The following is a 13,342-nucleotide window of genomic DNA, read 5'->3' as shown; positions in this document are numbered from 1 at the left end:
ATAGGGTTCTTATGGATTGCTCCCCTCTGCACTAAGCTATCACCTAATCTCCAAGTATAGGTTTGCAGTCACACAAGACTCATCAAAAAATAAAAGCCCATTGATGCCCTATCATTTTTTATCTCCTAGGGGTAGAAATAGAGGATGAGCTATCATCGAAAAATAAAAGCCCATTGATGCCCTATAATTTTGGAGCTCCTAGGGGTAGAAATAGAGGATGAGCTATCAAATCTTTCGAGTAACAGTTGGATGTGTATTCAGAGAGTCTCTCTTGGGAAAACTTGGGTGGTAGAGGTCTCTTGACCACCACTAGATGGAAGAGGAAATATGGAAGGAATTGGTTTGAGAGTGGAGAATGCAAGGGATACTATGCTCGTCACTCGAGGTGGCATTGAGGGCACCACACTAGTGGTTGGAGTTACGGTAGCTTAACCCACTAGTTCATAGCAAATTGTGGAAGATGGAGCTAGGTCAAAGATTGCCATGTGAATGATTGGGTCCATAAAATTTGTTGTTGTTGCTTCTATCCCCTTAGGTGCAAGACCATGCATCTGCTGCTCTTGGTAGACCATTGTCTCAACATGGAAGAGGGGAATGGGGTGAGGTCCAAGGCGTGACCTTGTGACTGGTAAAGGTGTAAGAGGATTACTTGCAGAAGCAATAGTAGGAGTACTAGTGATAGTGGTAGTGGTAGTGGTAGTAGGCACCTGTTGCTCCTGGTAGACCATCATCTTAACATGGAAAAGGGATAGAGGGATAATGGGGTGAGGTATAAGGGTTCCCTTGTTATTGGAAGAGGATAACTTATAGCAACAGAGCAGCAGTAGTACTAGCAATAGTGTTAGTGGTATGATGGCAGGTAGCATGGTTGCAGACACATTGGAGGTAGTGGTATACACTATGGCAGACACATTGGTAGACATGGCAGGCATCGAAGAAGTAGAAATAGCAAAAGAAGAGGAAAAGAATTAGGCACATTCTTGGGCATTGGTGAGAACAGGGATGAAGAGGAAGGGTACATCAAGTGGGGTTCTAGGTAATCCAACAAGTAGGAAGCGGGGCCCACCAGACCTGGCTAGAAGTCAATTTGTATCTAATCATACACAAGTGACGGAAAAGCTTGCAATTTGCCATCTGGCTTTTTCCTTCAACTAGTGGTCAAATGCCTTGGTGAATACTGTAAGTTAGTCCACTACCTAGCTAGTCTAGTATCAGACAATTGTTCTAAATTGTTCTTGGCATGTTATAGAACTGCTTCGATGCACTTGTTTCAGATGGTCTCTGGGAGGTCATATTTCTGGCGCCAGGAAACTTCGTGTATGGCTTATTGATCGGTGTTGAGTTTTTTGTTTTGTGTGTGGGCATATCTTTGTTGCTTGAGTCTTGGAGGAGTGCTTGTGGCTGAGAGGACCAATGAGTGGAGGTTGTCTGGATTTTACTTTCTTATTTGACCACTTTTCCATTAGCTGGAAATTCTCTTTTCTGATGCAGATGGGAAGATCTAAGGATATTCCATTCAAGCTCAACAACACACTCCTCAATTCGCCTCAGTTTTGTAGGGACATTTGGAAAGCCTAGTTGGAGGGCTAGTTGGAGGGTGAACTAGAAGTGGACCCTTGCAAATGATAGGATGTAGCGGTTCATAGAATTCATTTAAAGGTGAAGCAGTGGGACCAAAGACTCAGAGCAGCTACAAAGTCGAAGGGGGATCCAGGCACTGACGGCAGTGCACCAAGCCCTTAGGAGCATGGTATCTCTAATCCCACAGGACCTTATAATGGCCACAGTACTGGTGTAGATCGAATCGGCACTGCAAGAATGGGAGATCAAGGAAGTTGGGATAGCCAGAATTAAGAGCTAAATGCACTAGTTGGCAATAGGATACTATCGCTCTAAAGCCTCTTTCAACTCCTTGAAGAATAAGCACCAAAGAGAAGCCATAGATAGAGTTGTTGATTCTTTGGGTAAGCTGGTAAATGAATTTTGGCATGTGAGTGAAGTCTTTCTCAAAAAGCTCATTGTGATAGTCGGTATGGAGGCAATACAGGACAAATAATGGTAGAACGCAATAACTCAGATACTCCAAGGGATCGAGATGCATGCGTTAGAGTGACAAAGGTGAAGGATGAACTGGGGAAGCCTTGAACACAATGGGATAAGGATAAATCCCTTGGACCTGATAGCTTCATGGTGGAATTTTTTAAAGTGTTATGGGATTTGGTAGGTGAAGATCTAACAAAGATGGCTAATGCGGTAGTGGGAGTGGGCTCACTTTCTACTACTGATGTCAATGTAGGCCTAATGAAGCTCTTCCCTAACAAGCTAGACCGGTTGAAGGTAGGGGATTGGCAACCTATTACCATGCTCAACACCTCTTACAAGATCCTTGCTAAAGCCATCACCATCTGTATCAAGGTCATTTGTGTAGGGGTAGTGGAGAGAGAACATAATGAATTTGTAAGGGGTAGGAACATATTTGAAAAACAGTTGAATGTCTCCACTATCCTAGATTGTGTTGCTAGCATGGGTCAAAAGATTATTTTGGGGCTCTTTGTGAGCAGTTGTTGTGCCAGTGTTTCCTTTGTGGGATAGTGCTCTTTGTGAACGAGATATTGAGGTAGCTCTTTGTGAGCATAGCAGTTTTTGTGTTATGGCTTTTGTAAGTAGTGATGTTTTGTTTCTCCCCATTTCGGCTCAGGGGGGATTGTTGGAATAGATCCTCGTGGGGAGATATTTGTGGCACGTGATTCTTCTATGCTGGCAGCCTGATTGTGATTGGACCATGGAATAGGAGGAGGGTGATTGGCCACCTTTGAAACTAACCACTACATGGATGGCACTTGGTGCCTAGGCGGTTCTGGCAACTTCTAGTTAAGGCGGCGTAGCTCAATATGAAAAGAAAGATCAGAGCTTTGAGCTCTCTCTTTGTCCTGACAGCTCGATGAGAGTCGTCTAATGCATGTACAAGAGCAGCTGCTCTAGGTAGTCGTTTTTCTATGTCTGTAGGAGTCCCTAGATCAAGGTCGGTGTCATTAGATTGAGTCTTGTAATGCAGCAACAAACTCAGGAGAGGTGCGTTGTAGTCCGTCCAGGTCATATGTTTTGGATTCTCGTTTAATAGAAGGTGTTTCGTCTCTTCTCTGTGTCACAATTTTTCTCTGTTGTGCAAACTTCAATGGTGATATAAAACAGTAGTTTACATTTCATATGGAGTTCTCAATTCATTTCATAAACCGATCATTGAGTTAGAGCATCAATTCCAACATCGTAGTGTTCTGCTACAGCTATTGTCTGATGCTGTTGGAGATCCGGATGGGTCAGTAGATTGCTAGTGCAGGAACCCAGACACAATTGATTGATCCTTGTGAGCTGTTATGTGCCTGTTGTCATTGAAGCACTGAAGTTCATCGATCTGGCGACAATATACTAGTTTGGACTTGAGAGGTCAGAGGGGGCTATCTAGTTCTGTGATACAGGTGCCCATGCAGGGAAGCAGGCCTTGCATTGATGACAGTATCAATCGGATTATTGTTCCAGTACCTTCTGTTGGAGTCAGTGTACCATTACCAGACCCGAGGAGTGTTCCTAGCACCTGTGGCCTAGGAGCAACAGTTCCCAGTTTCCAGTGATCGTGCTGAGGCGGTTCGTGCCAAGAAGGGGCTTCTTTGACAATACATGTGGCGGTCTTCAGCAGTGGAGTATCACACGATGGATTCCTCCAGTTGTTCCAGCTGCACACCTAGCTCTCTGTTCCATCCAGGAGCTGATAATGGTTGTGGAGCAGTCCATCCACTCCTTGTGCCTCCAGTTGCTATGGTTGTTGAGCTGTCCAGTTGAGCTCTCGAGCAGCCTGTTTGTTCAGAGGTTTTCCCCTAGCTGTAGCGTGGCTTTCTCCAGAGATCACTTGCAGTTCTCTTGTGCCTTTCTCTCCTTTCCCTCTTTCTCAGTGTGGTGTGTGTGAGTCTCTCTCTCTCTCTCTCTTCTGTTCATTTTCTGCCGCAGTTCTGACAACGTCTGCCTAATGGCAGTCCTCAATGCATGTGGGACTTGTCTGTCCTCCAGGTATTGGGGTCTGATAATCACTTCATCCTTTAATACTCTCGAGAAGTGATCGTGATAGAACTGGATCTTGGTGGGGAACTCCTCCCCCCCCCCCCCCCCCCCAAGTCCATGACTGGTATATTTGACCATATGATATGGTTGATCTCATCTCATGGGATCAAGCATCCAAAAGAGAAAGGAGAAGGGAGGTTTCCTCTGCAGGTTTGTAGGCCCGCCTTGGTAGAGGAATATATGTCAAAAGGATGGAGGAGATGATAGGCTGCATTTAGAGAGAAAGGGATTAGTGAGGGAGGCAGAGGACTGGTAGCACGAGGGGCAGGCTTGCACTGGTGAGATAGCCTGTGCCAGGGCTCCACAGGAAAGAGATGGGTTTTAGAAATAGTGGAGGGATGGGAGAGCAGTCGGGGACAGAGAAAGCGAGTGAATGCTGTTTCTCAAAGTAATGTCCCATTAGCATGATCTCGTCCTCTTGTTGTGACAAGTTAATGTCAACTGACTTAATCATGACTAAAGTCTCATTCTTGCAAAAATGGACGTGTGTCTAGAGTCTTTTTTTTTGTAACGAAAGAGAAATCGTTTCGGCTGTGTGTCAGAGATGGAAAGCTCACATTGGAATTCCGTCACCTTGTGATTCGTTTGGCAGGGAGGAGGTTCATTTGCTGAATATGCTGTAGCTTCTGTCAAATACACAGTAAAAAGAGCTTTAGAGGTTTCAGCTGTTGATGCTGCATGTCTTCCAATTGCTGGGCTCACTGCTTTACAAGCAGTTCGTGATTATGCTGGTCTAAAGCTTGATGGATTGCCAAGCAATGTCAACCTTCTTGTGACTGGTGCTTCAGGTGGAGTTGGGCATTATGCTGTACAGGTTAGTCAAATACTGCTGGGCCTCTCACCTTGAGTGATTATTTCATTTTCTAAGGCTAATATCAACATATTTGAGCTTCTAGTACTGGGAAGGTGATCAACCTTTGATTTTATTGGTTCGAAAGGATCACATCTCTTCTTGTATGCTTTTTATGTATCTGTTCTAATACAGGTGAAACCAAACCAAACAGACTAAAATAATATTCTTTTAGTAATCATCAAGACCATGACCTCTTTGAAGTAGAATTCAGCTCACATTTTACTATGTAAACTCACACCTCTTTTCTTCACTTTAAAAAATATTTCAACTGGCACCTAAGGTTAGGTTGCTGGGAAAAGGATGATGAAAGCTAAACGTAAGCCTAGATAGACTTGACTTCAATGAGCTGTGCGTCTCTATCAAGGTGAGCTGAGGGAGACCAGCCCTTTTCCTAGATTGGGATGTGACGTCTTGAATGTGGTCAACTTGAAGTGCTAAACTTATTTGGAACCAATCATGGACGTGGTAGTGTGAAGGTGTAAGGCCGATGGTATGCCTTACCACTGCTCAAAGCTTTAAATGATGGTTGTCATGCTTTGGGGAGAAAGAATGAAAGAAAGTTTATTAAAGTCATCGAAAGACCAAAGGGCCTATGAGACTAAAAGAACCCGATACAATGAGCTGCGTGGGTGGAGTGTACCCACGCACACTACATTTCAGGACATACACTGATCATAGCCTCACTTGAGAATTCCGCATGCCTTTCCTCTTGACTCACTAAATCAATGACATACCACTTCTTGAGGATCGAGCCGTCTTGTTTACCCGCTCCCTCCATGAGACTACGCTACACACTTTTTCACACACCACTCATTCCACTCCTCTATCGCCTATTGGCTTAGTACCTTGCAATTAATGGTACAACGATGATTGTAAGGCTCTATGCCATCAACTCAGATTCAAGACTAAGAATCACCTTCCAAGTGAGCCAAAGATGATAGGAGAGTACTATCGTATGATGCCTGGAAGAAGCAAGATTTTGTTTGCCAGAACGAGGAGTTAATATATGTTTTGTTTAGTAACGTCTCCAAGGACTTCTCGCAAAAGTTTCTCGAGTGGCACGCCCCATCTCCTCTCAGGTAGACCACAATATGGGACTCCTATGCACACACACTACATGACATGCCTCACTAGTCATCACCTGACCTCGCACCCTTTTCCTGTCCTACTTCTTGCACGCTTTTCACCGCTGGTTATGTCAAACACACAACTTTGAAGCTTCATAATGGCTGAGCTAAAGATCATGATGGACTATGTACTGAATTCATTGCATATGAAATAAGTAATATGGCCCCAATGTAGCAAAGATTTTTAATGAAACAGCTTGCACTGGTTCTCCTCACACTTTTAACACCATCTCTCCCATTCACAAGGCAAGGAATCCAATGAGCTTGAAAAACTACAAGACCATTATAATTGAGCAGGCTTCTAGGCCGATCACATGACTCCAGATCACATACTGACACTCAGAGGTGTCTATGAGGAGGCCAAATCACGGATATAGAGGGTTTATTGCTGCTTTGTGGATTTCTGCAAAGATTTTGACACAATGTCAAGGGCTTGCCGCACTAGATTTTTGCAAGAGGTGGGGTATGGTCAGGAGATCGTTTGGGCAGTCATAGCACCCTTGAGACGGTCTTGGGCAGGCTTCGGACAGGTGCAGGCTGGACAGATGAGATCATGAGCACTATTGGGATCAAACAAGGTTTTCCATTATCACCAACCTTAGCTGAAGACTTTCATTGGGACACTAGGGGGGGGCAGGCTGCTCTCTTGTTGGCTCCTTGATTCAGATCCTTCTATATGCAGATGATGTGGTCTTACTTCCATTCTTAGCAGAGCGCCTCCAATGACACTTGCATGCGCTTCATACATTCTACGAGACACATGACTTGAAGGTCAACCTTGGTAAAACTAAGGTCATGATCTTCAACCCATCCCAAGCAGCCATATACAAAGAGCATTTCACATTGGACGGATTACCGATGGAGGTTGTCGCATCCTATACATACTTGGGGTTCTTTCCTTTGGCCCGATTGTCACGATGTGACCAGTGATGTAGGCCCCATTGAGTTGGGGATATATCACACTTGCTAGACTCAAGCAAAAGTGCTTTCACTCTCATTTTTAGGATTCCCAGGCCAAATCTCTTCTCTTTGTCTCCTTGGTCCACCCAGCGAGCATGTATGGCAGTCCTTGTTAGGGAACTAACCTAGAAGAGGTAGATTAGGTTCGAGTGGAGAGGCTTCAAGCTCTCTTGCTATCACGGATGATTCACAATAAGCCATCAATCCCACATCAGATAGTTTTGGCTAAGTTTGGAGCATTCTCACTACAATGTGATGCAACTTTTCAGGCTATCACATACCATACCAAGTCAGGGACTATGGCTTTCACACCTCAGGTCAACATAGGATACCATGGCTAGCTCTATCTTCATCCATGACTTTAGCAGCTGAGGGCGACCAAAGGTGTTGGTACACATGTACATGCAAATGGTTTGAGATTTTGGGGCTCCACATGGACAGATTTACCCCTTTCAATATAGCATTGAGGCCCCTTTGTTCCGCTCACTTATCATGAGGTCAACAAGGTTATCTGGGAGGTTCTCTTATATAACACATGTTCAAGATTTGCTTGGCACCTAGCGAGATTCCCATGAAGCTCATCTCTACAGGGACCACTGCTTATGGATTTCAAACTCATTGACCCGCCAAGATATATGCGGATCCGCCTCTCCCATTCGATTGGGTAGTTTTGTATCTGATGCCACCGACTGCACATTGAGAGTGGGCAAACTGAGAGCATCTCTAGAGAGGTTTGCATCTGTACTCTATGTGATAGGCAGGAGATCGAGTTGGAGGAGCACTTTGCTTTTGGGGGCCCTATGTAGTCTGAGATCCAAGGTCATTACCATTGTCTCTTGAAGGATGGTTTTTGACTCCTAGTTTCCAGTCTTACCCAGATCAAAGATGCTTGATGACTTTCTTCATGAGGCCATTTGACACAGAGAGAATTTGCTCATGACACATAGGCAAGATCAGAGTACACAATTGGACTCCACCTAGAGCATGATCACTCAGTTTTTCTAGCCAGACAGCAGGGACTAGCTGTCCCTAGGAGACACCAGAGCCAAGGTTCTGAGTGAGAGACATGACAGACTCACCCGTGGCTTGATGCACAGATCAGGTTTGAGGACCTTTCCTCCATGCTCACCAGATCGAAGGCACAGCCGATGTGGGTGACAATGGCACTTGTCTGATGCAGGGCACAACTAAGAGACCACAACAGACTACACATAGCGACCATACCAACGTTCTATCGCAGGTTTTATGCCACCGCAACCTCATACAATGCCTTGGGCTTGTCCCTTTTGCCACTTCCAAAGGATCATCACAATGATGCCACACGACAGTTTCCATCCTCTCCATGGGCTCAGATGTTTTATGTATTAATGTTTCTATGATTATATTGTATTTGCCTTGGGTTTTGATACCTGCTTAGTGTTTGTTCCTTGAGATCCTCATTCAGAAACACTGACTTCTTGCTCATTTGAAAGATGGGCCACTGCAAATGGGCTGCCGCTGCAATCATGGTTTGGATTGTCTTCATTTGAGTGGTGGGAGTGAATGTTTGTTCGTAGTCGAGACCTTCAGACTATGCAAACCTCTGGACACTAGCTGCACCTTATACTTGTCAAATATCCTGTCTTGACCTTGTATATCCACTTGGCCCCTATGATCTACCACCGGGTTGATCTTGGAACTAGATCCCAAGTCTAGTTCCTCTCAATGGATTCCATCTTAATTTCCATTACAGATTGCTAATTTTAGCAGATGCAGAGGATTCCCAAAATCTATTCGGGAAGGCAAGAGTCCCAAATGGGATTCGGAAGACAGGTTGACTTGCAAGAATGGAGGGAAAATCCCCAAGCCTGATCTGCGCATTGGCACGTTGATGGGTCTGTCATATCTCTCACTCTAGGCCTTGGCTATGCCATATCCCCAGAACCTGCTGATCTGTGCTATCTAAATGGAAAAACTTAGTGATCACACTCCGGGTGGAGTCTGGCTGGGCACCATGATCTCGTCTATGTGCCTTCTGCAGCTGGTCTTTGTGTCATACGGCCGCATGAATGAAAACAGCCAAACGTCTCGAATCCAGGTGGGATAGGATGCTGGGGAGGGGTCTGAATCCATCCCTGAAAAGACAGTAGTGACGGTCTCAAGTCTCATAGTACACAAGACATCTGAAATCAAAGTGCTCCTCTGACTCAATCTCCTATAGATCATGTAGACTACAAGTGCAGCCCTCTCTAGGTAAGCCTATAGGAGACCCAACTGGGTCTATTGGGCAAGAAATTAGGATGATTTGATACAAATGGCAGCTCTATGACTAATGAGTTTATGGATTCACTATCAGTGTCATTGTGGCGAGACGATATGCAATGTCTAAAACCTTTCTCCTGTATTCCATAATCTCGCTAATGTTTGATCCCACTCCTTTTGCTCTGTCCAAAGAAACTATGCGTATTTTTGTATGTCAAGGTCTCTTTATTTGTCTGTCCTGGATGGAGTGGTATGCCCAACATACTAGAAGTGTGATGATCATCCTCGATGTCTCCTGTCTTGCGTGCTTTCATTTCCCTAGAGATGTCTCTTCACCGACCTGCTTCCAATTCTAGGTCATGTAAGCTCATCCTCTTTTTACAGATTTGGTCTCTCTTGGAGAGAGAGAGAGAGAGAGAGAGAGAGAGAGAGATTAAGGAAGAATCGATTGTCCACCAGATTGCCAAGCTTTGTGGGGCTCACGTTACTGCTACTTGTGGCGCACGTAATTTGGACTTGGTCAAGAGCTTGGGAGCAGATGAAGTTCTAGACTATAAGACACAAGACGGGGCAGATCTCAGAAGTCCTTCAGGCTGCAAGTATGATGTGATTATTCATTGTGTAGCAGGTATTCCATGGTCCAAATTTCAACAAAACTTGGCACCCACTGCTTGTGTAGTTGATGTTACTCCAAGTTTCAAGAGCATAATTACAAGTGCTGTAAAGAAATTGAAATTTTCCAAGCAGAAAGTTGGATTGATGTTTATGATTCCAAGGCGTAAAGACTTGCAGTTGTTGGTGGATCTTCTGAAAGAGGGAAAAATCAGATCTGTGGTAGACTCAGAACATCCTTTGTCGAAAGTCCAAGATGCTTGGTCCAAGAGCATTGAGGGGCATGCTACGGGAAAGGTTATCATAAAACATGAAGTGTAGGCCTTTATTTCCTGTGATAAACCTCATCCATTCAGGTATCTGCAGAATGTTTGTCAATGGCACAGACCCATTGGTTCCTGTTTTTGGAACATTCTTGCCTTTTCAATGTATTATTTTCTTTCAGTTACATTTTTGGAAGTTGCTTTTTCCTTTGTGTAACTGAAATTCTTTTTATCGTTTCTTGTTTCTTTAAATATTACGGGGCCTGTATTCCTTGTCAATCAACAATGCCACTCGAATGCTACAATTTTGAGTTAAGATGTAAAGATTTTCTCATATTGGATCTTCTGAAAGGAGGCAAGATCAGTTGAGTGGGAGACTCAAAACCTTCTCAAAGGCCCTTAGTACTTCTTAGAATCATAGTTTTGCAGAATTTTAACATTAAAACTGTGATAATGATTATGTATTACATGACCATTGCCCATATTAATTTGTGGCTTCTTTTAAAAGGATACAAATTCTTATGTTAAAGCATTTGTAAATCAGAGGTTCATGCTAACATAGGAAGATCTAGTGACAAAAGCATCTTAGAGGTGCAAAACCATTTAATTTGCATGAAATAGCCTTGCTCGAAATCCCCTCAAAATGAAATAGTTGGTGCCATTTCTCTGGGTATTACAAAAAATGTGTAAGAGCCTTAAATAACCCAACGCTTCTCAAATTTTCTGTGCTTGCATCTGAAGGGGTTGATTGGGCATTATAAGTACAGTAGTGGTAATTGGAGGTTGCTTGTGCGATTCCTTTCATGGAAATTGGACTATGTTATCCACCTTGAGTCTTGATCATAACCATGTCTGGTCATACCGAACTCAAAGACAGCTGCTTCCAAATGGCTACAAGCAACAAGCCATTCTTTTAAATAACATCAGAAAAATCTGGTCAAATATAATGAGCTAACGGGACACGATTTTAGAGTACATGATTGTGACACTCTCTCACTATTGATAGATTATGGCATGGCTCATTGGCTTTTAAGATCTCTCTCAAGATGGGACCCACTAATGCTGTTTATTTTGTGATTGTGCATGTCGTGTGTAGGGCTTTCATGTTTCTTCATGTTGTAATTTTAGGATTATTCTTTTGCTCTTCAACCCTTCTTTCATTTATGAACACATAATGGAATTTTATTTATCCCTTTACATGTAAAAATAACAACGGAGTTATAACTTGTGTTGCATTAAAAGTAGCAGTCCAAGCTATGTAGGTGTAGAATACACAATATATGTAACGGATGGGCAATATATACCACCAGCCTACTAAATCATTGTCCAAAGATAAAATCAATGGTTTGAGCAAATTTTTCCACTCATGATGATCGTAGCTTCCCCACTTGTATCTCTATTCATTTGTTGGTTGCTTCTTTTATTAGGGCCTTCGAATCGATATCTCAAAACGTTTTTTCCTATCAATGGTCATAATATATGAGAACAATAGAGGTTGGCATTTCTTTAAATCTTGCAGAACTATGTAATTGCCTTCTCCTTCATTAATCTTAACTGTGAAGGATAGATCATCCTTTTGGCATTGCATTGTGGAATGATCATCACTAGTTGCTCTCGTTGTATTAGACCATTCTAGTTCTATGTCACTCTTCTAGCTAGATAAAGCTAAATTTGGCGTAAGGCCTACTACTTTGGATTTTAGGTTTACATAGTGGCTTCTCACCACGGTTGTTACATGTGATAATAGTCTTATCTTGAGGACAAGGCCTTGGTGTTGTCTCTTGCAAGCTTAAACTTGAATCATTTCAAGTTTGAAGTCTTTAGATTTGTGTAGCTAATAGTGCCACTTTTTATACAAATCTTTCCTTAAATCTATGTTCTTTCTCAATCATTTAGATTAGACCATAAGAAAATTTAGATAACATCCCCTTGATATGGATTAGACCGCTTTCAAATATTTGTCAATGGGTTAATATTTGCCTTATTTTTTTCCCTAACATGGCCTAAAATTGGCCATAATTTGGGCTTAGTTGTTTAGGCATCGATACATCTCTAATTGTAACTAGTCAAATGGTACGTGTGTGTTCTTTTTATGTTTAGGGTAAAAACTAGTAGTGCCTTGCCCCCCCTCCCGCCCACCAAAAGATGGCATGGCCTTTCTAACTTAAGCTTAAGATTGGGAAAATGTAAAAAGGGCCTCAACCCCTAATGTATAAGCTTATGCCTAATCTCTTAAAAGCCCCCTATTGTACACTCACGTGATATCATAAGTTCCCCTTGTGAATCCCTTAGGTTGGTGTTGTAGGAAATTTTGGACACTTGCCTCTTTCCACTACTTCTTGGCCTCTTCATCAGATCTTTCTTTCTCCTCTCAGTTTACAGAGGATTCTCCCTTGGCGAGCTTGAGCTTCTTGGGGGTAGGGCGGAAAATAAGCTCCTCAACGGGTCAGCATCCCCCGTTGCATTCTTGTCAGACAAGCTGTATCCTTGTGGTGGTTGGTGGTGGACCATATAGTAGAGCACTAGCATATATATCATAGGGTTGTTGCGATGGTAGCCATAGTGCTCAAGGTCTTCCTTCATGTGTGAAAAAATACTCTACCTAATTTGTGATTTGGAACTAGGCCAGGCGAGTGAGCATGTTGAGGACAATTGTCTGGTGGCGATCATTGTGTTTGACCTATGTAAGCAAATGCACCACCTTGGCACGCTTGTCTATCTTGGGTCCAAGATGTTAGTGAAGTTGATACGACCCTTGTTTTTCTTCTTGTCATGTTTGTAGATGAGGGTGAGCATGTCATCCAGTTGCTTCTTCATGATAAACTTCTTGCCGACCATCACTGGAAGGTTGAAGGCCATTCATACTAAATCAACATTGAGGTGGTGCAAGTGTGGAACACCCTTCTCATCATGAAGAACACAGCCCCTAGTATTGGTGTCATATGTCAAGAGAAATTCCCCTGGCAGCCTTATGTCGATGTGGCACGAGAGTTTGTCGGCCATGGGCTTGAAACCAGTCGAGAGAAGACGGGGCTGGACCTTTGGGTGATGTAAAGCGCGGTAGGCCACTGCGTTATGGTAGTACAAGGTGTACTCTTGGTCCTCATAGAAGTAGTAAGAGTGGATGGCATATCTAGCGATCTCTTAGAGCCATTGCTCTTGGAGGGTGAGTG

At 43.4% G+C, this 13,342-nt stretch overlaps 1 protein-coding gene across 1 annotated transcript in view; it reads left to right on the top strand.

Annotated features, from left to right (window-relative positions):
• LOC147881444 (chloroplast envelope quinone oxidoreductase homolog) overlaps positions 1-10,374 on the top strand; it is a 41,472-nt gene extending 31,098 nt beyond the window's left edge. Inside the window, exons 4-5 of the mRNA XM_087369745.1 lie at positions 4,706-4,927; positions 9,754-10,374. Coding sequence (XP_087225871.1) covers positions 4,706-4,927; positions 9,754-10,227 — 696 coding nt within the window. The 3' untranslated portion in view covers positions 10,228-10,374. The remainder of the gene's footprint in view (positions 1-4,705; positions 4,928-9,753) is intronic.
• Positions 10,375-13,342: the final 2,968 nt, after the last annotated feature.

This window comes from Dipteris shenzhenensis, chromosome 31 (genome assembly GCF_047967505.1).
Source record: "Dipteris shenzhenensis isolate YYH24624 ecotype China chromosome 31, Dip_SZ_1.0, whole genome shotgun sequence".
NCBI classification, from domain to species: domain Eukaryota; kingdom Viridiplantae; phylum Streptophyta; class Polypodiopsida; order Gleicheniales; family Dipteridaceae; genus Dipteris; species Dipteris shenzhenensis.
Note: the sequence above shows the minus strand (reverse complement) of the source record. Positions and strands in the feature narration are given on the sequence as shown.